Here is a 25,516-nt window from a genome sequence, read left to right as displayed (position 1 = left end):
TGCTCTCCACGATACATCTGCAGAAATTTGAGTGTTTTTGGAGACATACCAAATTTTCTCAAACTCCTAATGAAATATAGATAGCTGTTGTGTCTTCTTTGCAACTGCATCGATATGTTGGGCCCAGGCTTTCATCCAAAAGGTGAAAGACAAAAACAAGAAACTGGGCAAGTTATTCCATTCCCTGTTTGGTAGCACTGAGCGAATAAAAAAATCCATCCAAGATGCCAATTGCAACCCAGAAATTGAAATCCTTAACTGACTGATAACTAAAATGGCAGCTGCATTCAAGGTGTGATTTATCAGTATAACCACTTCGAGAAAGGCAACAATCTGGATGCTGGAAATTTGAAATGAGAAAAATCTGTAAACATTCAATAGGCCAAGTAGAAGTAGAATAAATACTTCAGGTTTACCTTTCATTCATCATCAGTCTGAAATATTAATTCCCCTGTCTGATCTGAATTTATTTAAGACAGGCTACACAGGGAGGTGTTAAAGCAATAACTAAAAGTTCAATCATTAGTAGGATTGTATGGTTAGCAAATGAAAATGGAGGTGGAACAGAAAAGCTGAAAGAGAAAATGTCTGAGTTTTGGAAGCTGAGGGCACTGCTACCAATGGTGGACAAAGTAAGTTCAGGGCTCTTCAAGTGCCCCAAGTTTTCCAGTCCTCAAGTCAAAGTAATCAGGACGATCAAAAACCATGCAGGGATTTTTAAACAAGAATGAGAATTTTAAAATCAAGATGCAGTTTTGTGAGTAATCATTGAAATATTACATTCTTGTGGCAAACCTCAGTTTTATTGCATTTTATAGGAGTGCACTTCAATAGCAAATGGAGATAATGGGTGAAAGGATGCAAGTCAGGATTACAAAATAGTTTTGCTTACTTATCTTTGAACAAGCTTAATATCTAGGATATTCAATTTCCACAATTAATGTCAATGTCAAGGCCAAAATTTATTGCATGCCTGTAATTGTCCTTGAGAGCTCTTCTCGAACCAATTACTTTTGATGACCCATTTCTCAAGGGTAAGCATCCATTGACAATGAAGTAATGATCATATACTTCCAATTCAGGGTGGAGAGGAACTTGTTGATATTTCCTGGGGGTGCCTGCTGTTCTAGACCTAGGCATCAAAGTTCGAATTGTGGAAGGATTTTTTTTTCCAGAGCAGCAACTATAAAGTTGCTAACCCTATAAAATCATATCGCGAATAGGTAACACCAAAATATTTATTGATGGTTGTTATCAGCAACAAATTTTTTTATCATCCAACTTGCTACATATTTTAAAGAGGAAAAACCAATCATTTAGGAAAGAATACAATGGAACATCAACATAATTTGATGAAAGGTCAATAATATGAAAAATGTGCTTAATTTCCTCAAGGATGTGACAAGGCTGAACCTGTAAAGACTGTATGTTGGATTTCCATCTGGATTTTGACAGGATGCCACATAAGAAGCTGGTGCATAATGTAAGAACCTATGGTATTGTAGGAAATGTGAGGGCAATGGGCAGAGGGAGGAGAAAGAGAAGGGGACCAGTGGGATTTGAGAGGTGGGGAGAAGGTGGAAAAGAGGGAGCGGTCACTGGTTAGCAAAATCAATGTTCATTCCACGAGGTTCATGACTGCTGAGGTGGAACGAGGTGTTGCTGCTCCTCTAATCTGTGCCTAGCCTTAGCTGAGCATCACATGGACAGACCCTTTAATGTGAAATGGAATTATAATGGCTGACCACAGGGAGATCCCAGCTGGTGTGGCAGATGAAAGGAAGATGCTTCACAAAGCAATTGTCCCAATCTGCTTTGGGTCTTACCAATGTAGAGGGGGCTGTACTAGAAGCACCAGATACATCAATTGACACCGATGGATTCACTTGCAAAGGATACTACGCCTGGAAGGACAGTTTTGGGCCCTAACTGGCAGTGAAAAGGTTTAACACTTAACATGGTTACAGGAATAGGTGCCTGGAAGGTGGGTGGGTGGGTGGGGGTGCTAAATACGCTTGGTAGAGTGGTGGGGTATCATTTTAGACAACAGAATTTACAGAGGTACGCTGGATGTGTAGGCTTGTGGAGTGTTAGGTGACGACTATTACATCTGGTCAAGATGAAGGGGGTCAAAGCTTGCTGGCTTGCTGCAGATTAGAGTAACAGCTCCTCATATTCTGCCTCAGTAGCCTCCAAACTGACAGTAGAAACATTGACTCCTCTCTTTAGCTAACCACTCACTGCTGTCCCTCCCCCCCACCCTACCTCAGACTGATCCCATCACCCATTTCCTTCACCTCCTCTGCTCTCTCAATCACCCACACATTCTTTAAATTCCCTTCCACTTTCTTCACTTAATTCCAGAATCCCCTCCACATTCCACCTTTCAGTCCTTTGTCACATTCGCTGTCACACCATGTTTACTAGCTATTTCCCTCCATAGGTGCTGCCTGACTCACTGAGCTCCTCCAGCTCCTTTGTGCATTGCACTTGCAGTCTCACATCTCCACTCATAGTGCAGTTGTGATCCCTTACATAAATGGATGCAATTGTTTTAGAGGCAGTCCGCAGGAGAATCACCAGGCTATATCCTGGAATAAGCCAGCAACCTATCAAGAGTCTAGACAACATGGGTCTATATTCTTTGGGAGTTTAGAAAAGGTGACCTTATTTAAGATCTTAAAGGTGTTTGACAGGCTATATATTGAGGTGTATTCTCTAGTGAGAGAGTCAAGGACAAAGAGCCATACCTACAAAGGGTTAATTATTTAATACTGAGGTGCATAGCAATTTCTTCTCAAATAGTAGTGAATCTCTGGAATTCTCTATGGAGTGGTGGAAAGCAAATCATTGGATATATTTAAAATGAAGACAAATAGCTGAAAGATTAAGGACGTGAGGGTTATGGGCAACGCTATGAGTTAAAGCTCCCATTGATCATCCATGATGACATTGATCTAGGGGTCTGGTGGCCTGGTCCTATTTTCCTGTGTTCTTATAGTACTTACTGCTTCAGATTACAACAATAAAAGATAAACAGTTCAATGGCTTTTGGGATCTTTGTAGAAGGATTTTTTTTTAAAGTGTGTAAGTTAACACTGTTCAGTTATCGTATATAATAGCTACGGATGAAACACAACATTGTGTACGAGTAAATATTACATTGCTCAGCAAGATAAAGGTATAGCATACTTATGGAGCACGGCAACTCAAAATGCGCCATCCCGATTTCAAATTTGTGATGTGTGATCCCAACGCAGCCGAATTTAAGCTTTCATAATGGCAAGTGACGTCAGTAAGGATCGTGGACAAATCCACTAAATCATCTTTTTTCAAATTATTTCTGAATAATTTAGTTGCAGAAATGAGTATTTCAGCTCATTCTTCTCAGTGAAATTTTATTTATTGCTTTATAAAATGGCAAGATGAGAACCTCCCTAATAGTCAGAGTGTAAATCATGAAAGAATTAGACCCAATAACAAAATTTGGCTTCTGGGGGGGGAAATTACATTTCTATAACTAGTTTAATTCAAAGCAATTTGTTGTTTCCCGAAGGACTGGCTTCTGGACTACAGAGCTAAACCACACATTGTCCCAAGAACTGTTAATTTTATGAATGAGGTTCTGTGCTGTCACCAGATAATTATGATCCATGCAGACTGGTAGTTGCCTATCAGACAGTGTGTTTTACTTCATTTCAATCCACCAAAATAAAGCAAGCAAAGCATAAAAATAAATATGTCTCTCCCCCACCAACACCCAAGTTATCCAATGCCACTGGGCTGCCAAAACCAGTGGCATTGGAGGTGCAAACCACAGCAAACCAGTGCTGTGGAGGTGTTTTTTGTGGTACAAGAACAGGGTCTAATTGAAGACTTCATGCTTTATCAGCTGTTTCCCCACGTGGGAAAGTTTCACAAACTCCACATTCGTGTCAATAGGTAAAGCTGACTTGGTACCATAATGAACCACCCTGAACTGTGAGATTAACATTGCACATTGTTAGTAAAACTTCAGAAATCTGATCATTCATACCACTTGATAAGTAGTTTATAGGAGCAAGTTAATAATAAAAAAAAAGGAGGGCATACATTTATTGCTATCAATATTGTAAAGCTATCTGAATGGCTTTAATATTATTTGGTGGAAATTATAACTGCAGATGGTGGAAATCTGAACTAAAACAAAATGTTTGGTACATTCAGATCAGTTAGTGTCTATGAAAAGAAACAGTTTGTGCTTCAGTGAAGGCCTTTTGTCAGAACTGCAAAAGAGGGGGAAAAACAAGATAGTTTTAAGTTACAGAGAAGCTGAGGAAGAGAGATAAAAGAAAACATCTGTTAACTCTTTGAAGATAACTGTTGACTGCTTCCAGCATTTTCTGTCTTAGTCAGTCTTCAGATTTAATATTAACCACACAATTCAACCCAAGGAAAGCAGTTTTAAAAAAAGTTGCAAGTGAATTTATTGTAACATTTGCAGGATTTAAGTGTTCAAATAGCAAGCATGAGGTACTGCAAATATGGAACTTTTTTGCCAGTATTTGGATAAATAAAGGACATTATATAAATGAGGACTTGAGCATAAAATATAGGGATCTCGGTAAAATAGATTAAACACTACAATGTTCCATAGTAATAGACTTTTATTCAAGGTAGTTTCTTCTGCAAGACAACAAATTAACTTGTAAGATCAAGTTCACAGAATCTAAAAGCAAATCATTTGGTTACCACGCAAGTATAGTTCTTAAAAAGCTCTGAAAATATCTCACATTAAAATGTCAACCATGTTTGGTCATCTAAGAATGGATCTCATAGTAGTGGGGAAAGGTTTTATTAGGGAATGCACAAGTTAGAGATTCCAATGACTGAATACATAAAAAGGTCAGGAAAATAAATCTTTGCATATAGGAACTAAACATGTCTTTAAGCAAAAATTGCAGATACTTTATCAATCCCTGACAACCAAATATGGAAAAAGGTTTTAAAAACAGACCAATCCCCAACACCAGCCACCTTCCATACCAAAAGAAAACCTGTATCCTCAATACTAATAACAAAGTACTTGCCATGGTCTAATGGCTCAGAAATTTAATTTTTACGGCAGTAAAATGAATCCAGTTCATTAAAAAATTAATTACATTTCAACTGTTAATCATGGAAAGTATGGCAAAAATGAGGACTTTTAGGATAAGACAACTACTAGCTTATTGGACAGGTGGTAACAATTCACTGAACCAAACAAGCAGTCTATTTGACTGTCATGTGAGCATGTCGGTAGTTATATAGCCGTAGTGCAGCAATCAACAGTGGAATGAGTTACCAATTAACTGCAAGTTTGTAAGAATGTTATAAGCAAAAGAAAACTATTATTTCCTTAGAACCAGAACATTTCATAGGAATATCTTTAGTTACAGCTCTGTGGCAAATCAAAATCCAAAGTTGACCCATTTGATGTTTCTGAAACAACAACTATCATATAATTCTAGAACTCAAGGTCTTGAAGTTCACTTTCTGTACATCAATACAGATTAGTTGAAAAAGAGAAGTTCTTAATTCAATGTTCCATTGTGACTGTGCACCCAATGCAGGTCCCAAAAGGTTATGTAAAGAGCTTGTGATGAATTTATTAACTAATGGGCAATAAAGCTCAAATTTTCTATAAATATCACTAAATTGTGTACAGTTCCATTTTTAACAATTAGAGAAGAGCAGAACCACAGAAAGTAAACAAAGCCAGACTGAACTGTTAATGGAATTATATCAATCATTTTTTTTTTATCAAGTTTCAATTGTGTACACAGAAGCATAATTGCAATCAGAAGTCTTTGTAACTGCAGCAAAGTTACGATCACCCATCTACAGAGACTCAACATTTCAACCTCAAATGTGAATTTGCATGTAATTTTAACATGCAATTTTAAGCTTTTTCATTAGCATTTTCTTTAAACTGTCAGCATACTAATGCTACTCAACACCCAGTAATCACACACAAGTTTTTCTCATCAAAACACCAAAGCATTCAGTACAATGGAACACTTTTGTCCCTCCCCCAAAATCATGGGCTGAAGTGTTACCTATTAACAAAAGCAAAAAACATCCGTGATTGAAATGAATGGAGTTAAATGTTATGAAAGATGTCACGTATAGACATAAATCTACAAGATTTGCTGCTGGTGCACATCTCAAAAGTTTTCCCCAATTAAATGCTTTAATCTGAAATTTCTGGAAGTGGATTTGAAAAGTTGCAATGAGGGAGGGGAGGGTTTTTATCTGACACTTGGTGCTCTGGGAAGCAAAATGCTGGAGCAACACAGCAGTGATCGTTCACAGCAGATCAACGCGGCGGTAGTACAGGAGGTAGGCTGTACGTTCAGGAGAAGGCTTCACAACCTGGTACTGATTTATCACTTTCACTATCTGGTCATCAATGCGTAGCCAGCCATTCAGACCAATGTGGAAGACATCGGTAGTGTAATGTCCACCAGTTGCACTGTTTCCATGGTGATAGACAACTGAAAAAGAAAGAAAAACTGAGATACTAAAACCAATATGACAACCTTTTAAGTAACTTTTAACAAAACAACAGCAGTAAATATCCTTTTGCTGGTATTTCTATCTTTCACAAATAGTAAATGACTTCCTTTTATGTAAATGGTAGAAAAACCCACCGTAATGAGCACAATTAATTTTAGTTATAGCTCAGGTTAGTAGTAATAGACGAGAATCCCAGATGTTCAGGTAGTTATATTTAAAGACATGGGAGAAAATTCCTACCATCAGTATATGATTTAGAAGCTCCATTGAAAACTGCCCTCAATGTAATGCACTGGTTTGGAGCATATGTTTGTTGTCAGTTCTCTGAGCCCAAGATATTTTAATTCAAGCCAATTAGTTGTGAAATTAAAAAAAATGTAAATTATACTAAGAATGGGATGCATTTCTTTTTATTGTTAATAAAAGTGAAAAACTTAAGATCTTATTCAATCACTTATTAAATACTAGTTTTGGTCCAGATAGTTGATTGTACTCAAAGATTCATTTGTACAGCAATTTACCATGCATTTCATGTACAATACTTTTTGCAAATACTTTTTGCAATTGCGATGGCTAATTCAAAAACCAAAAAATGAAGTTATATTGTGCTTTTAAATTTTTGAAGCAATTACTTCATAACAAAAAATCCTAGGTGCCCCAACAAGAATTAATTAAATTATTTCAATGTTTGTACACTTAGCTAGGTTTGACCTGCGGTGGTTAAGATTTACCCTGGCTAGAGAGCATCAACAGTCTGTGCATTTACTTTATAAACTGCTGCAACTAAAGGAATTTAATGGCAACCAGTGTGCTGGCACTACCCATGTCAAAACCACCTTGCAGACAGTTTGCAAGTTGGATCACCATATTTAAAGACAGACATACAAACACTTTAAAATTATGTACTAACTTTCCCACAAAGTTTGATTGACCTTTATGCTTAAAACGGAAGGCACCTCAATTTAATTTGTAAATGCTCCAAAAATAGCCAACCTCACTTCTAATACCATTCTATTAGACAGAAAAGTCTTCAAAAAACACAGACAAACCTCAAAAGGAATAGAAGAAACAAAATAACTCAGCACAACATGGTAACTTAATAAAATGACTTTGAAGAGGAATCAAAGTTCAGTTATTGCAATGACAAATGTAACATGATTATAGTTTTCACTTTTTACTTTCATAAATAATATGGATTTAAGAAGTTATCTAGTGGTTGAAATCAATACAAAGACCAAATAGACCACTGACTCACCCTAGAAGCTGCCACTGATTTGCAAATTCATGACAATTCCATAGCAACCAGCTGCTACGATGACGCACATGCAAGATAAAGTTCTGTACTAAAGTACAGTACTGTTTCTTTCCCTGCGGTTTGGAGTGTTTACAGGACACCTTATCCCTTATTATAAAATTGTAGTTAAGATTCCATGTACACCAAAAAATGACATTTAAAGGTAAAAGTCACCTTTTTGTGATTCATCAGATTTTGATTCAAGTATTTTTGCTTCCAAATAAATTCAGCCAAATTCACAATTTAACAATAAAAAGTTATTTACAAATTCCACTAAGCCACTGCATGCAAGTACTAAAATGGAGCTAAATAATCTGGATAAAGCATCCTTTGTTCACCAAATTTTCTAAGCATTTACCACTGCAAGGGGTAACTCACACAATTTAAGTATAATTGCCTTTTCCTTCTGTCCCTCCTACAGTACATAGTCCAATCATATAAATAACAACGTCTTTATTAACCTGTCATCCATACAGGTTGACCTCCTCACTATCCAGTCTTAACTACAACTTATAAAGTGCACACTGTTTAAATATTCCTAATTTTAGATCATCAAACTGAAAGCTGATTTGCTTTTTTGATCAACAGATGCTGCCCAATCTGCTAAATATTTTCATAATTTTCCATTCCCGTCCTTCCCCCACATTTCATTAAGTAGCAACATGGAACAAATAAAGTGCTAGTACTTTAATAAAATACCAGTGTCCAATTTTTGTAGAATTAAAGGATGTTACCATTGGGCTTATGACAAAGTAGCTGAATAAAAAGGGGTCCAATAATTACCTCAGGACAAATGGGTGCCATGGGTAATCATTTTTTTCTTAATATCATTGTAGGAGTTTTCAAGATGCAAGAAATCCATCTAAACACAGATTTTTGATTGATTTTTTGAACACACACTACTAATAAGCTAATTAAAAGTTGGTACTACTCTATTGAAAACCAAATCCCAGCAAAATTCACCCAGACAAAAGATAAAGCAGCAAGTAAGCTAATTAATAGAAAGCAGGTTGAAAATGTAACATTACAGTGTAAAATTTAGTTTTAATTGGCTTTATTTTATAGAATAGGCTCTGCAAGCTGTGTCGCGATTTAACCCTAGCCTAACCATGGAACAATTCAAAATGTCCAATTAACTAATAAGTCTTCGTGGTAGGAAACTGGAGCACCCGGAGGAAACCCACACATTCATGGGGAGGATGTACAAACTCCTTACAGATCATGTTGGAACTGAATTGTGAAGTCCAATACCCCAAGCTCTAATAGCGTTTTGCTAACAGCTACACTAAGATGGTGTCCTACAGGATGTGTTCTCTTCTCGCTGCTGCCTTCAGAAAGGTGACAAAGGAACTTCACGACTCATACCACCAGGTCCAGGAACAGTAATTACCCCTCAACCTCCAAGCTCTTGAACTAGAGGGGATAACTTCACTCAGCTTGTCCCATCACTGAACTGTTCCCACAATTTATGGACTCACTTTCAAGGGCCCTTCATCTCATTTTCTCGATATTTATTAATTATTATTCGTTCTTTCTTTTTGTATTTGCAGTTTACTGTCTTCTGCCCTGGTTGTCTGCCCCGTTGGTGTGGTCTTTCATTGATTATATTATGGCTACTGGATTTATTGTGTATACCAGCAAGAAAATGAATCACAGCATTGTATATGATGACATATTTGTACTTTGATAATAATTTACTTTGAACTTTGGTTATTTGCAAAAGTTTGTTTTGAACTTCAATTAACTGCTTGCAATTTACAATTTCCATTAAGAACTGAAGGCTGGTTCTACTATATCTACTATATTCACCTAACTCCAGAATACTCTAAGTGGATGTTAGCAGTTTTCACCTTACCAATGTCGTCAAAAAGGAGACACAACCAGAGATGCTTATATTTGAAAGACTCTAAGCAAAATCTTTACATATGATCAACTCATGCAATAATGAGTTGTTATATGAAGTCAAATGCTTATGGTGAAGAGAAATTTCTTGAACTCATTTCTCCATTTTAGTACAATCTCTTCCCAATAAAGATAACATGACACAGCACACAAAGCTCCCAGCATTTTGCAATCTATAATGGTAAATACCATATGCGTATCGTCATGTTTCACAAAACATGCCCATTCTGGGCCACAAATGGAGCCAGGATCACACTTGCTTATTTAGAATAGTGGAAAACTCCCATATTCATTGTAGAATGAATCTAATATTGTTAATAAAATTTATCTAATTTATTATAACCTCTATAAATTATTCATACAAATTGACAATGCAATTTTGAGAAATTACACGACCATGTCATAGAAACATAGAAAACCTACAGCACAATACAGACCCTTCGGCCCACAAAGTTGTGCCGAACATGTCCCTACCTTAGAAATTACTAGGCTTACCCATAGCCCTCTATTTTTCTAAGCTCCATGTACCAATCCAAAAGTTTCTTAAAAGACCCTATCGTATCTGCCTCCACCACCATTGCCGGCAGCCCATTCCACGCACTCACCACTCTGAGTAAAAAACTTACCCCTGACATCTCCTCTGTACCTATTTGCCAGCACCTTAAACCTGTGGCAACCATTTCAGCCCTGGGAAAAAGCCTCTTACTACCCACACGATCAATGCCTCTCATCATCTTATACACCTGTATCAGGTCACCTCTCATCCTCCGTCGCTCCAAGGAGAAAAGGCTGAGTTCACTCAACCTGTTTTTATAAGGCATGCCCCCCAATCCAGGCAACATCCTTGTAAATTTCCTCTGCACCTTTTCTATGGCTTCTACATCCTTCCTGTAGTGAGGCGACCAGAACTGAGCACAGTACTTCAAGTGGGGTCTGACCAGGGTCCTATATACGGTAGCTGCAACATTATCTCTCGGCTCCTAAATCCAATTCCACGATTGATGAAGGCCAATACACCGTATGCCTTCTTAACCACAGAGTTAACCTGCGCAGCTGCTTTGAGAGTTCTATAGACTCGGACCTCAAGATCCCTCTAATCCTCCACACTGCCAAGAGTCTTACCATTAATACTATATTCTGCCATCGTATTTGACCTACCAAAATTAAGCACTTCACACTTATCTGGGTTGAACTCAATCTGCCACTTCTCAGCCCAGTTTTGCATCCTATCAATCCCCTGCTGTAACATCTGACAAGCCTCCACATTATCCATAACACCTCCCCCATTGTGTCATCAGCAAACTTACTAACCCATCCCTCCACTTCCTCATCCAGGTCATTTCTAAAAATCACGAAGAGTAAGGGTCCCAGAACAGATCCTTGAAGTACATCACTGGTCACCGACCTCCATGCAGAAAATGACCCATCTACAACCACTCTTTGCCTTCTGTGGGCAAGCCAGTTCTGGATCCACAAAGCAATATCCCCTTGGATCCCATGCCTCCTTACTTTCTCAATAAGCTTTGCATGGGGTACCTTATCAAATGCTTTGCTGAAATCCATATACACTACATCTACTGCTCTTCCTTCATCAATGCGTTTAGTCACATCCTCAAAAAATTCAATCAGGCTCGTAAGGCAGGACCTGCCCTTGACAAAAACATGCTGCCTATTCCTAATCATATTATACCTCTCCAAATGTTCATAAATCCTGCCTCTCAGGATCTTCTCCATCAACTTAACAACCACTGAAGTAAGGCTCACTGGTCTATAATTTCCTGGGCTATCTCTACACCATTTCTTGAATAAAGGAACAACATCCGCAACCCTCCAATCTCTGGAACCTCTCCCGTCCCCATTGATGATGCAAAGATCATCGCCAGAGACTCAGCTATCTCCTCCCTCGCCTCCCACAGTAGCCTGGGTTACATCTCATCCGGTCCTGGCAACTTATCCAACTTGATGCTTTCCAAAGGCTCCAGCACATCCTCTTTCTTAATATCTACATGCTCAAGCTTTTCAGTCTGCTTCAAGTCATCACCACAATTACCAAGATCCTCTTCCATAGTGAATACTGAAGTGAAGATTTCATTAAGTACCTCTGCTATTTCCTCTGGTTCCATACACACTCTCCCACTGTCACACTTGATAGGTCCTATCCTTTCACGTCTTATCCTCTTGCTCCTCACATACTTGCAGAATGCCTTGGGGTTTTCCTTAATCCTGCCTGCCAAGGCCTTCTCATGTGGCCCCTTCTGACTCTCTTAATTTCCTTCTTAAGCTCCTTCCTGTTACCCTTATAATCTTCTAGATCTCTAACATTACCTAGCTTTCTGAACCATCCCTGGCCCCCACCGCTTTATTTTCACCATGAATGTCCAGTCCCTATATACCTCCATCCCCCATCAGGAAGATCTCAAAGCTCTCTGCTTCTTTTTGGATTCCAGACCTAACCAGTTCCCCTCTACAACCACTCTGCTCCATCTAGCCGAATTAGTTCTTACTCTTAATAATTTCTCCTTTGGCTCCTCACACTTCCTCCAAACTAAAGTGTAGCCAGGGAAGCCCCTTTCTTTAAAAAAGCACATCTCCCTTGTCCTGGAATGAAAAGCCTCATCCTGAGAGCAGATGCAGCAGAGACGGAGGAATTGCAAGAAGGGGATGGCATTTTTGCAAGAGACAGGGTGAGAAGAGAAATAGTCCAGATAGCTGTGAGAGTCAGTTGGCTTATAGTAGATATCAGTAGATAAGTTGTCTCCAGAGATAGAGACAGAAAGATCTAGAAAGGGGAGGGAGGTGTCGGAAATACCCCTTGCCCATCCTCTGCGTTTTCCCCCTCCCCCCTTTTCTTTCTCCCTGGGGCTCCTGTCCCATGATCCTCTCATATCCCTTTTGCCAATCAACTGTTCAGCTCGTCTCCATTCCTCCTCCTCCTGTCTTCTCCCATTATTTCGGATCTCCCCTTCCCCCTCCCACTTTCAAAGCTCTTACTAGCTCTTCTTTCAGTTAGTCCTGATGAAGGGTCTCGGCCCGAAACGTCAACTGTACCTCTTCCTATAGATGCTGCCTGGCCTGCTGCGTTCACCAGCATTTTGTGTGTGTTGCTTGAAATTCCAGCATCTGCAGATTTCTTCATGTTTGCGTTTCTGAACTTTTCGTAAGCTTTTCTTTTCTTCTTGACTAGATTTACAACAGCCTTTATACACCACGGTTCCTGTACCCTACCATAACTTCCCTGTCTCATTGGAACTTACCAATGCAGGACTCCACAGAAATATCCCCTGAACATTTGCCACATTTCTTCCATACTTTTCCCTGAGAACATCTGTTCCCAATTTAAGCTTCCAATTACCTGCCTGATAGCCTCATAATTCCCCTTACTCCAATTAAACACTTTTCTATCTTGTCTGTTTCTATGTCTCTCCAATGCTATTGTAAAGGAGATAGAATTATAATCACTATCTCCAAAATTCTCTTCCACTGAGAGATCTGACACCTGACCAGCTTCATTTCCCAATACCAAATCAAGTACATTCTCTCCTCTTGTAGGCTTATCTACATATTGTGTCAAGAAACCTTCCTGAACACACCTAACAAACTCCACCCCATCTGAACCCCTTGTTCTAGGGAGATGCCAATCGATATTTGGGAATTAAAATCTCCCATCACAACAACTCTGTTATTATTACACCTTTCCAGGATCTGTTTCCCTATCTACTCCTCGATATCCCTGTTACTACTGGGCGGCCTATAAAAAGCACCCAGTGAAATTATTGACCCCTTCCTGCTCCTAACCTCCACCAACAGAGACTCCGTAGACAATCCCTTTTCTGCAGCAATGCCACTATCTCTGATCAACAGTGCCACACCCCCCCAACTCTTTTGACTCACTCCCTGTCCTTTCTGAAACATCTAAATCCCGGCACTTGAAGTAACAATTCCTGTCCCTAATCCATCCAAATCTCTGTAATGGCCACCACATCATAGCTGCAAGTACTGATCCACGCTCTAGGCACATGCGCTTTGCTCACAATACTCCTTGTGTTAAAATAGACACATCTCAAATCGTTGGTCTGAGTGCGTCCCTCCTCTATCACCTGCCTATCCTCCCACTCACACTGTCTACAAGCTTTCTCTATTTGTGAGCCAACCACCTCTTCCCCGGTCTCTTCAGTTCAGTTCTCACCCCCTAATTCTAGTTCTAACTCTCCCTAGTCGCCCTAGCAAACCTCCCTGCCAGAATATTGGTCCCCCTGGGATTCAAGTGCAACCCATCCTTTTTGTACAGGTCTCACCTGCCCCAAAAGAGGTCCCAATTATCCAGAAATCTGAATCACTGCCCCCTGCTCCAATCCCTCAGCCACGTATTTATCCTCCACCTCATTCTATTCTTTCCTTCACTGTCGCGTGGCACAGGCAGTAACCCTGAGATTACTACCGTTGCGTTCCTGCTTCGCAACTTCCTTCCTAACTCCCTGTAGTCTTTTTTCAGGACCTCTTCCCTTTTCCTACCTATGTTGTTGGTACCAATATGTACCACAACCTCTGGCTGTTCTCCCTCCCACTGCAGAACATCTTGGATGCGACCTGAAACATCCCGGACCCTGGCACCTGGGAGGCAAACTACCATCTGAGTTTCTTTCCTGCATCCACAGAATCACCTGTCTGACCCCCTAACTATAGAGTCCCCTATCACCACTGCCTTCCTCTTCCTTTCCCTGCCCTTTTGAGCCACAGGGCCGGACTCTGTGCCGGAAGCACAACCACTGTCTTTCAGATGTAAAACATAAAAGATATACCTGTACTTCAGCATGAGTATTAAGCATTCTGCAATGCAGTTTGCTGCTGCATGTGAAACTTTTACAGAAGTTGCAATACAGAAAATTTTCAGCAACTTTCAAACTGATTGTGAAGACTCATCTAAAATATTAAATATAAGTTTAACTAATTTAAAAGTCAAGTTACATTAAATCATAAAATGAAAATGATGAGACAGAGCAACACACATAAAATGCTGAAGAACTCAGCAGGCCAGGCAGCATCTATGGAAAAGACTAAAGTCCTAATGAAGGATTTCGGCTCAAAGCTTCACTATTCTTTTCAATAGGTGCTGCCTGACCTGCCAAGTTCCTCCAGCACTTTGTGTACGTTGCTTGGATTTCCAGCATCTGCAGATCTTCTCTTGTTTACGATGAGACAGAGCCTCTATTTTTCTCAAATCCAGATAGAGTTAATATAAGATCTTCATTTCGAGTCACAGTCATGGAAAAGTAAAGCACAGAAACAGACCCTTCAGCCCATCTAGTCAATGCCAAACTTCAACTGCCTACTCCCACTGATCTGCACCAGGACCATATTCCTCCATAACCCTACCATGTACCAGTCCAAGCTTCTCATGCTGACAGCTTATTCCGCAGTCTCATGACCCTCTGAGAGAAGTTTCCCCTCATGTTCCCCTTAAAATTTTCACCTTTTATCCTTAATCCATGCCCTCTGGACTCCAGTGGAAAAAGTCTGCTTGCATTTACCCTGTCTGCACCCCTCATAATTTTGTATACCTCTGTCAAATCTCTTTTCAATCTATGTTTCAAGGAATAAAGTCTTAGCTTATTCAATCATTCCTTACAACTCAGGTCCCCCAGATCCAGCAACATCCTTGTAAATTTTCCCTGTACTCTTTCAACCTTAACATTTTTCCCGTGGGTTAAGTGACCAAAAGTACACACAAGAATCCAAATTAGAGTTCAGCAACATCTTGTACAACTTCAATATAACATCCCATCTCTTGTACTCAATACCTTGCCAGATCAAAGCCAATATACTAAAAGCTTTCTTTACACCCCTATCTATGACTCCACTTTCAACAAATTATGGAGTTGTATTCCCAGAAACCTCAGAGCCCAACCATTCACTGAGTAAGACCTACCATGGTTGACCCTACCAAAGTGGAATACCTTGTACTTTTCTGCATTAAATTCTAATTTTTGAACAGTAAGCGCCTTGCCTTCTCTTTACACAATGATTCAAAGCGATGAATATTGCGATGAACTTTCTCTCCATAGATCTAATACTTTCCCAGGGTATATGATGAATAAACTCACTGGAAGCCCCAGAAGTTTATATTATTCAGCAATAGGTCAAAATCTATCATGTAATACAGCAGAAAATCTGCAGATGCTGGAAGTCCAAGCAACACACACACACACACACACAAAGTACTGGAGGAACACCTCAGGCCAATAACCATCTATGGAAAAAAGTACAGTCGACATGCCCGAAACACCAACTATTTTTTCCATAGATGCTGCCTGGTCTGCTGTGTTCCTCCAGCATTTTGTGTGTGTCGCATGTAATACCAGAATACATTAATATTTAATAATAGTAACATATTTGGCAATATAATAGCACATTTAATTTCCATAGGCTGTGGAGTGGTGATCAGCAAGAAAATCTCAATTTTCCTATTAACATTTGAAATTAATGCCTTTTCAACAAATTTAAGTCACTGGAATTAAAAAATATTCATAAAATCCCATTATAACACTGTTTGCAAGGAATCAACATTTTTTTTGGTCCTCTTCATTCCAAAATGGATACTTTATCATTTCAACCCTCATTCCAGTTCATCTCCTTCCTTCCCACAATTTTTTTCCACCATGTGCACAAGTTAAGAGTGTACTAAGATCAGTGAAGATCCCAAAAGTACTTCATGGCTGGTGTTATATGAAACTATCTAGGTGATAGACCACTTAAAAAAAAAATTCACATCTTTTATATACACTCAGACCCCACATAACTCTACCCGGCATAGTACTGATTTGTTACAACACGATTATTCCATAATAAAAAATAAATACAAGATAAAAGGATGATTATCCTCCCAAGCTCATCTTCAAAGTGGACAAAACAGACTTGTTTTAGAAAAGAATGCCTCTTTGTACTTTCATCTCTTAAGAGAAACACGAATCTGGGTTCAAGGCTGCAAAGGACTGGTCAACTCTCTTGCTGGAGGCCAATGCCAAAAGTGACAAGTTCAAGTTTATGATGGTGTATCACTCTGAAACACCACAAGCAATGAAAGCATTCTAAAGTTAAATCTACCAGTGATTTGGAAACCAAACAAGAAAGCCTGGGTGATGATTGATGTTTTAGAAAATTGGTTTGTTTCACAATTTGTCCAGCTGTGAAGCAGTATTGTGAGGAGTATGACCCTGAACCTAAAGCATCTTTGGTGCTTGATAATGCAACAGGCCACCACGAGAAGCTTGACGCACTTTAGACTTGGATTCCTGTAAAAGTAGTTTACCTTCCCACCCAACACCACTTCATTACTCCAATTCTGATAAGGGATCTTTGATCTGAAATGTTAACACAATTTCTCTCTTCACAGATGTTTCCTGATCTGCTGTGTATTCCAGCATTTTCTGTTTCTCTCTCTCGAGAAGCACACCACCTACATGTAAAATGCTAACACCCTGTTGGTTACACCAGGGGTCCCCAACCTTTTTTGCACCGCGGACCGGCCGACCCGGGGGGGAGGTAGGATTGCCAACGGACAAGAGGAGCAGTCAAATACATTGTTTCTACCCCGAGAAAGACTACAATGACCATGAGGCCTTGCACGGGCACCAGTGCGCATGCGTGACCTGCGCATGCGTGTACCTGCCGATTTTCTTCTCTCCAAATTGTTTTTTGGCGATTCTGTTTGGGTGGGGGGGGGGCGGGGGGTGTTAATCACGACCAGAATATAGGTGATAAGTGGCTAATACACTCAAGTTCGTTTCTAAAAGGGATTATCTAACGAATTTAATATTAAACACACAGCACATATTTTCCTCGCATGAATATAGTGATAAGTCAATCATCAGGGGAAGACAGGGGAGCTTGAAGTAAATGTTGAATGAACTTCCAGCAGAGGTGGTAGAGGCAGGTTCAATATTATCATTTAAAGAAAAATTGGATAGGTATATGGACAGGAAAGGAATGGAGGGTTATGGGCTGAGTGCAGGTCAGTGAGACTAGGTGAGAGTAGCGTTCGCCACGGACTAGAAGGGCAGAGATGGTCTGTTTCCATGCTGTAATTGTTATATGGTTATATGTCAATAGCATCATAACATTTTAAGTAGCGTTTGGATATTAAACACACAGCACATATTTTCCCTGTATGAACATATAAAATCATTGCAACACACCAATATCGCTGAATCAGTGGGAGCTCTGGGCTTGTTTTCCTACAACAAGACCGTCCTATCAAGGGGTGATGGGAGACAGCGATACTCCAAGGGGCTTCTTTATGTCCAGTCTATTCCGCAATTTAGTTTTCATTGCGTTCATTGCAGAGATATGTTGGAAATGGAAGCACGCTTTCAGTGCTTTCGTGGCTACCTCAGGATATTCAGCCTTGACTTTGATCCAGAATGCCGGCAGAGATGTCAGGTCAAACATACTTTTCAGCACATCGCCATTTGCAAGCTCGAGGAGTTGATCTCCTTCCCGCGCTGACATGGATGATGTGTGCATTCAAGCTCAACAGTGGGTGTGACAGGGAATGAGGAAAGGTGCAGCTGACTCATAACGCCAAATCATACAGTTTCCTCACGGCCCGGTAGTGCATGCTCTGCAGCCCGGTGGTTGGGGACCGCTGGGTTACACAGTGCCTATAATCAGTCCTATCAAGAGAATGCACTGTAGTTGCTCATCAAGGCTACTCCCAATACATCTGGAACTCATAACTTCAAGAAACAAGGCTACCAGGAACAGAAGAAATCTACTACTTGTAGATTCCCCTCCAGTTACACACCACCCTACTTATAACTACCATTCCATCATTGTCACTGGTTTTAGATCCTAGAACTTCCCTAATCAACAGTAGTTTGGGAGCAGCTGTAGCACATAAAATGCTGCAGCTCAAGACAACATAGCATTCACATCCATCTTGACAAAAGCAATTTAATATCAGCTTTAAATGCTGGCTTTGTCAACAAACCCTGCAACCCCCAAAGTGGGTGTGGGGGGAACCCTGTATGAATTCCAACAGTGCTTCAGCATTTCTTGAATTTGCTGCTACCCAAGTTTCATCCAGGTTCATCCAAAAAGACTACTGGCTGTAATAGCTGTGATAGGCGGTTCATTGAGTACCTAGCAAAGGGAGATGAATGCTTTTGAACTGCTGAAATTTCAGTTGGAAATTTTTAGATTTTCATACTTTTTTTTCCTGTCTTTGGGCCATAGCATGTGATTCACAAATAAAACTTCTCAGTTAAATTGATCAAATTCCCTGGCTGTAACATACATTTATGTGAACAAAGGGTTGGGGCTGAATGTTTTTTACAAGGCACTGTATACCAACGGTCCCCAACCACCGGGCCGCAGACCAGTATGATTTGGCGATATGAGTCAGCTGCACCTTTCCTCATTCCCTGTCACACCCACTGTTGAGCTTGAATGCACGCGAGCTCATTACGCATGCGTCATCCATGTCAGCACGGGAAGGAGATCAACCCCTCGAGCTTGCAAATGACGGCAGTCTAAAAAGTATGTTTGACACAACATCTCTGCCGGCATTCTGGATCAAAGTCAAGGCTAAATATCCTGAGATAGACACGGAAGCACTGAAAATATTGCTTCCATTTTCAACACATCTCTGCAGTGAATGCAACGAAAACTAAATTGCGGAATAGACTGGACATAAGGAACCCATTTGAGTATCGTTGTCTCCCAACACCCCTCGATAGGACCGCCTTGTTGCAGGAAAACAAGTATTCAGCCCAGGGCTCCCACTGATTCAGCGATATTGGTGTGTTGCAATGATTTTATATGTTCATACGAGGAAAATATGCGCTGTGTTTAATATCCAAACGTTACTTAAAATGTTATGATGCTATTGACTTATAAGTGACTTGTATAACCATATAACAATTACAGCACGGAAAGAGGCCATCTCTGCCCTTCTAGTCCGTGCCGAACGCTACTCTCACCTAGTCCCACCGACCTGCACTCAGCCCATAACCGTCCATTCCCTTTCGGTCCATATAGCTGTCCAGTTTAACTTATCCAACCTGCCTCTATCACTTCTACTGGAAGTTCGTTCAACACTTACTTCAAGCTCCCCTGTCCTCCCCTGATAATTGACTTATCGCTATATTCATGCGAGGAAAGTATGCGCTGTGTTTAATATTAAATTCGTTAGATAAACTCTTTTAGAAACTAAATTGAGTGTATTAGCCACTTATCACCTATATTGCGGTCGTGATTAACACCCCCCCCCGAAGAGAATCGCCAAAAACGATTTGCAGAAAGGAAAACGGCACGTGCACGCATGCGCAATGATGCCCGCGCAAGGCTTCATGGTCATTGTAGTCTTTCTCAGGGTAAACACAATGTATTTGACTGCTACTCTCGTCCGTTGGCAACCATCCCCCCCCCCCCCCGGTCGGCCAGTCCGCAAGAATATTGTCAACATGAAACCGGTCCGCAGTGCAAAAAAGGTTGGGGACCCCTGCTGTATACAATACTTAATTTTCACCCTTCCTTAAGTAAAAAGACCAGTATGGCACAAAAAACTCCAAATGTGGTCTTAAACCCAGAGCTCTGTCCTATATTCTTGAAAGACTAAAAAGGTAATTGATTAAGGAATTTAGAGATGCTAATTCATAAAGGGGTTGGGGGAGAGAGAGTCAGAAAAGGCCATCTATTTTCTGATTTAGATTTGTCAGGTTAAGGCATACAAGACATTTCAAACTTTACAGGCTGCCTACAGAATGCCTCAAATTTTGTTAGCCTGTAATCTAGTACAAATTTAACAGTTTAGATAGAATGAAGTAGCAACACATATCAGCTCTGTAACTGGAAAAGCATACAATTTTCAAACTGCTTCTCTTGCATACTTGGTAAATTAAGGATGGATTTATATTAAACTTTAACAGAAACAAACAAGACAATGTGTGCCATGATGTAAGGAATCTGCCATCTAACCATAACCAAGAAACATCATAGATTTGATATATGATGAACATTTCAGCTAATCGTTTCTACACCAGGACTGAAGTAGAAGAACAAAGTATCAACATCCAGCCTCTAAAAAGATAAACAGAAATGTGCAAATGATAGCTCATGATAAGTTGTTAACATTGAGTACCAAGTCCTTACTACTGGAATGTACACAAACTACTTAACAGCTGTTATTTTAAATGCTAGGTTTGCTGTTTTAAATTTGACAGGATATTATACTCCAGCTGATGTACTTGGAGTCTTTACAACAGGGCTTCAAAAATAAGGTTCCTATCACAAAAAAAGTTACAAATTAGTATTTTCGAATGGTCTTATCATCTAAAGCAGTCCAATCCCTTTTTAAAAAAAACTTCAGTAATGAGGAAATCATTGAAGCTTATTGTACCCTCCCATCAACACTCAGAATTGCAAGTTAATATATCTGATGAATCTTGCTTTTTAAAACTTAAAACCATTATTTTACCTAAACAGTAGTTTTTAAATCTAAACCAGACAATTAACACAAAGTGAACAAGCACCACCAGGAGCTTGGCACTAATTGAATATTATAGCTTCATGTTTTCTTTTAAGATACTTTATAATGATCACTACAAATGCAAAAGCTAAGGAATGGGCAATTTTAATAAATTACATACCTGCAAAGAGCCTATAGGTTCTTTGGACTTTGGAAATCTTACTCTTCACACCAGGGGAAAGGAGATCTACAATGAAAGCAATAGCTTTAGTACAGTGATACCTTACTAGTTTTATAGCAACCCAAGTTTTAATATAAAAAATAATATGGGAAAGGTCATGCAATGGGGTAAATTCAGCTGGGTATCAAAATATATATAGACCATTACTTCATGAAAGTTGATAAGATATCACACTAAGGACACATCTTCAAGTGTTTATTTAATGAAGTGCCAATACAAATAAACATTGAAAGATGCAGGTTTATATCTCAATGGAGTAATCTCTTTGTTTCACAAATTAACAAAAAAAATTCAGTGGGCTTTTAAGAACAGGTGACTATAGAGCTAGAAAACGGCAATGGCAGATATTTTAGTAATGGTGAGGTCTCAAAAGTTTATTCAATGCACAAAAGAAAATAAATTTTTAAAAAAATTTACTTCAATTGTAATCATCACATTACCAGTAAAAAAACACCCTTTCCATTCATTCATGTTGTTATATGCTTTGGCCTATTTGTGACTTCAGAACCACTCCAACAGCTGATTCTTAAATCATCCTCACAGACGTTTGGGGACTGGGGTTTATTAAGGCTAGTATGACAAGTCAAATGTAGTCACACAGACAATTCAGCAGAATTCCCCGTCAACACCCGAGTACATCTGGTCAGACATACCAGAGGGAAAAAGCCTAACATACAAACATGAAGGAATAGTTCATGGAGTCCTCAACATTGATGACAGAGGTCATAAAGTCTCATGGCTTTAGGACAAATACAAGTGAGGAAATCTCTTCCTGATTATCTATATACCATCCTCCTCCTGTTACGAAACAGTGCCTTCGTGGATAAACACCTGGAAAGCATGCCGGAAGTAGGAAAAGGGCAATATACACCAGTTGAGGGACTTCAACTTCACCAAGAGTGGGTTGGTAGCATCATCAACAGTCAAGCCTGCCAAACCTTGCAGGACAGAGCTACCAGACTGAGTCTGTGGCAAAAATAAGCAAACCAATGTAAGGAATAAATGTACTTTAATTTCTCCTCATTAACCCACCTGTGGCAGATGTCTCTGCCCATGAAGACTTCGCTAGAAGTGACTTTGCACTGTCCTTGTAGAAACAATAATTCATCTTCACAGTCCAGACAGTCACCACCATGTTCAATGGACATCAATGACACATTACCCATTAGCAGAACAGTAATGACTACCACCACAATCTGCAATCTTGGGACCCATCTCTCATTCTACCACCATTAACAGGCCTAGCAGTTCAAATGGGCATGCCAGGGGCAATAGCAAGCATACCTATAAATGATGAGCTATCAGCCTAGCATAGCTGCAATGCACGCTAAACACATGCAGTAGGCAAGACCAAGAGATTTCACAACAAAATGATCATATCAAAACTTTGCAGTCCTGGTTGTAAGTGCATGGGAAATTAAACGTCTAACAGGAGGTGACACCTCCAAGAATATTCTTCCTGTTGTTGAACAGATGGGGTTGTGGGGATATTCTTAGAGCTTCTGGACATTATTTGCTTAACTGCCAAAGACTATTCATGCCTAAATGCGATAAAGCTGCAGGGCTTCGATCTGTTTAGTATAAACTGAAATCAACAGATGTCCAGAGGAACCCTTCAATGGTTTAAGTTATTCCGACAGAAATTAAGATGCACATACAAAATGCTGGTGGAACGCAGCAGGCCAGGCAGCATCTATAGGAAGAGGTACAGTCGACGTTTCGGGCCGAGACCCTTCCTCAGAAATGATGATTGAGATTGTTGAGAGCCTCATGACATCACTGCAGTGCAGTGCTCTTGGCCTAACCATTTTTGACTTTCTCGTCAATGACGTTTATTCCATCATAAGGTCAGAGGAGGGATGTTCATTGATGACTCCACAATTCTATTCACAATTTCTCAACAAGTGAAGCACTCCATACCTGCATACAGCAGGACCAAGACAACTATCAGGCATGAGCTGAATTAGCGGCAAGTAACAAAAGTGGTGACCGATGACCATCTCCAAAAAGACAGTTTAACCATCTTCTCTTGATATTCGTTGGCATTACTACAGTCAAATACTCAACAGCAACACAAGGTAGTCACTAATGAAAAGAAATTTATTAAACCCAAGCACCCTGAATCAAGTGACTTGTCCCCCAGTTGCCTCAAACCCTTGCCACCAATTCTAAAGAAATGTAATGGTATACTCTCCACTTGCCCGAAAGCAGCACCAACTTAAGTAGCTCAATACCATGACTTACAAAAATGCAACTGCTCCAGGGCAAAATTTACAAAATTAAGAGCTTAAATTAAAGTATATTTTAAATATTGATCAAGCTGGAGTCTCTCCATATCCTAGCCAAAATTTAACTCTCCACCAATAGATAATGACTCTTTTGTAAGAGCCTACAGAGTCCAAATTGATTTTAGAATACTTTCTAAAGCCAAGGTACTATGCAGATGCGAGAGTTTCTAGGTCTAAGTGTTTCTCGATCATTAGAGGCTACCATTATATAGTTACATTGATTTTCCATCTGCACAACATAATCAAACTCCACTGACTGCTCCCAACACACCTCCAAAAAGTTTTGTCTTATGTGCTGAACTGGCTGTCAGACAGTAAATTTGCTGTATTTTAAGTGATTTGAGGTGACATTTAGATCATCTTTATTGAAACAATTTAGTCTAATTCTTATATTCATTGTAGTTATGTTGTTTTCCTTACCTCCCAAGGGTCTCCCATCTACATTATTTAAACAGGCATCAGCAAAGGAAGTGCAGCAATCAGAGTTCACATTTCAGAAAAATCAGTAACTTTCAAGTGAGAATCAAGAGTGTAATACGTGACTGGGACACTGAAAGGAGCTGACTCTTATGATGAAGCTAGACTGAATTCTCTTTTCTGGCTCTGTATTGAACCGTGTTTATTTAATAACTGCAAGTTTAATCTGACAATGCAATCTAATGTAATGTCATAACAGAAATCAAGCACTTTGTGAAATAAAAAGTTTAGTCAGTGGTCACCTCCAGCTACCATGATGAGGCATTAGTTCAGTGTTAAATTAACAGAATGTTAAAACCTGTGTATTCCACTGTTCCCTCCAAGCTGCTCATGTGTGCAGCCGCACAGCAACCAAAATGCTTCTGCATACATAGCCTTTGTTGCCGCACAGTTGGAATTTTCTTTTCTATAATGTTTCATTAAGGTACTGCGCAGTTTTCAGCCTATGAAAAAATTTTCAGCTCAGAGCAATGGTTGGTCCATGTAGCTGTAAAAAAAAAATTAGAGGGAACATTGGATTCTCTGTTGCACAAAACTGCTGCTTTGATGAAGCCCAAAAGAAAACTGGCAAATGTTTGGGGACCTTCCTCCACATACTAAAATTTCAGTGTTCAAAGGCAGAACAGGGAATCAACTTTTTACGTTTATTGTATGCTAACACTACAGTTACCTTTACTTATTTCAAGATCAATTGGGTAATCAATATTCTTGATCGGTTTCTGGCAACCCCCAGTCTTTTCATAAACGAAGCGCTTCAGATGCAGGACAAGGACAGGGGGCAATTCTTCCAAGGTAACACGACGACATATCTCAACCTGAAAAATCAAATGGAAATCAAATTACATCAGCTCCATAAGCAAATTAGGAATGAGTATGACTGAATTAAAATTCACAAAATACAATACTGTACAGTCATTGGGGAATTGGATCAATTTACATTCCTTACTATCAAATCTACTTTAAACTATGGTATTCTGTGAAATGATGCCACTCCACCGTCAAACCACCAACACATTTTTCCAAACTGGTGCAAAATAGAGAACATACAAATAGAAGTCATGTCTACAGCTTGATAATGTTTGCAACTGAAAAGGTACTTTCACTCTCCCTGTAAGGTATGCGTAACTGAAATGAACCCTCTCAATAAAAGGGAAAGAACAAGACAACAAATCAACAATGTTGCTTTTTCCACAATTCCCAACAGCATCAAATCAGTCAGAAACCTGACACCAGAACTCATATTCCTGTTGTTCTACGCTCCACTGCTGACAAAAAAGGCCAAAAGCATTCAGTACAAATCGAAAATGATGGAT

General features: G+C 39.6%; 1 protein-coding gene across 2 annotated transcripts in view; it reads right to left on the bottom strand.

Moving 5' to 3' along the window:
• Positions 1-4,628: 4,628 nt before the first annotated feature.
• usp10 (ubiquitin specific peptidase 10) overlaps positions 4,629-25,516 on the bottom strand; it is a 77,274-nt gene continuing 56,386 nt past the window's right edge. For both annotated transcript variants that reach the window (XM_072279890.1, XM_072279891.1), the window contains exons 12-14: positions 24,874-25,018; positions 21,379-21,444; positions 4,629-6,515 (exon numbers count right to left, since the gene is read on the bottom strand). In XM_072279890.1, coding sequence (XP_072135991.1) covers positions 6,328-6,515; positions 21,379-21,444; positions 24,874-25,018 — 399 coding nt within the window. In that variant the 3' untranslated portion in view covers positions 4,629-6,327. The remainder of the gene's footprint in view (positions 6,516-21,378; positions 21,445-24,873; positions 25,019-25,516) is intronic.

The sequence above is a fragment of the Mobula birostris genome, chromosome 15, assembly GCF_030028105.1.
Source record: "Mobula birostris isolate sMobBir1 chromosome 15, sMobBir1.hap1, whole genome shotgun sequence".
NCBI lineage: Eukaryota > Metazoa > Chordata > Chondrichthyes > Myliobatiformes > Myliobatidae > Mobula > Mobula birostris.
This window is presented reverse-complemented; position numbering and strand designations above follow the sequence as displayed.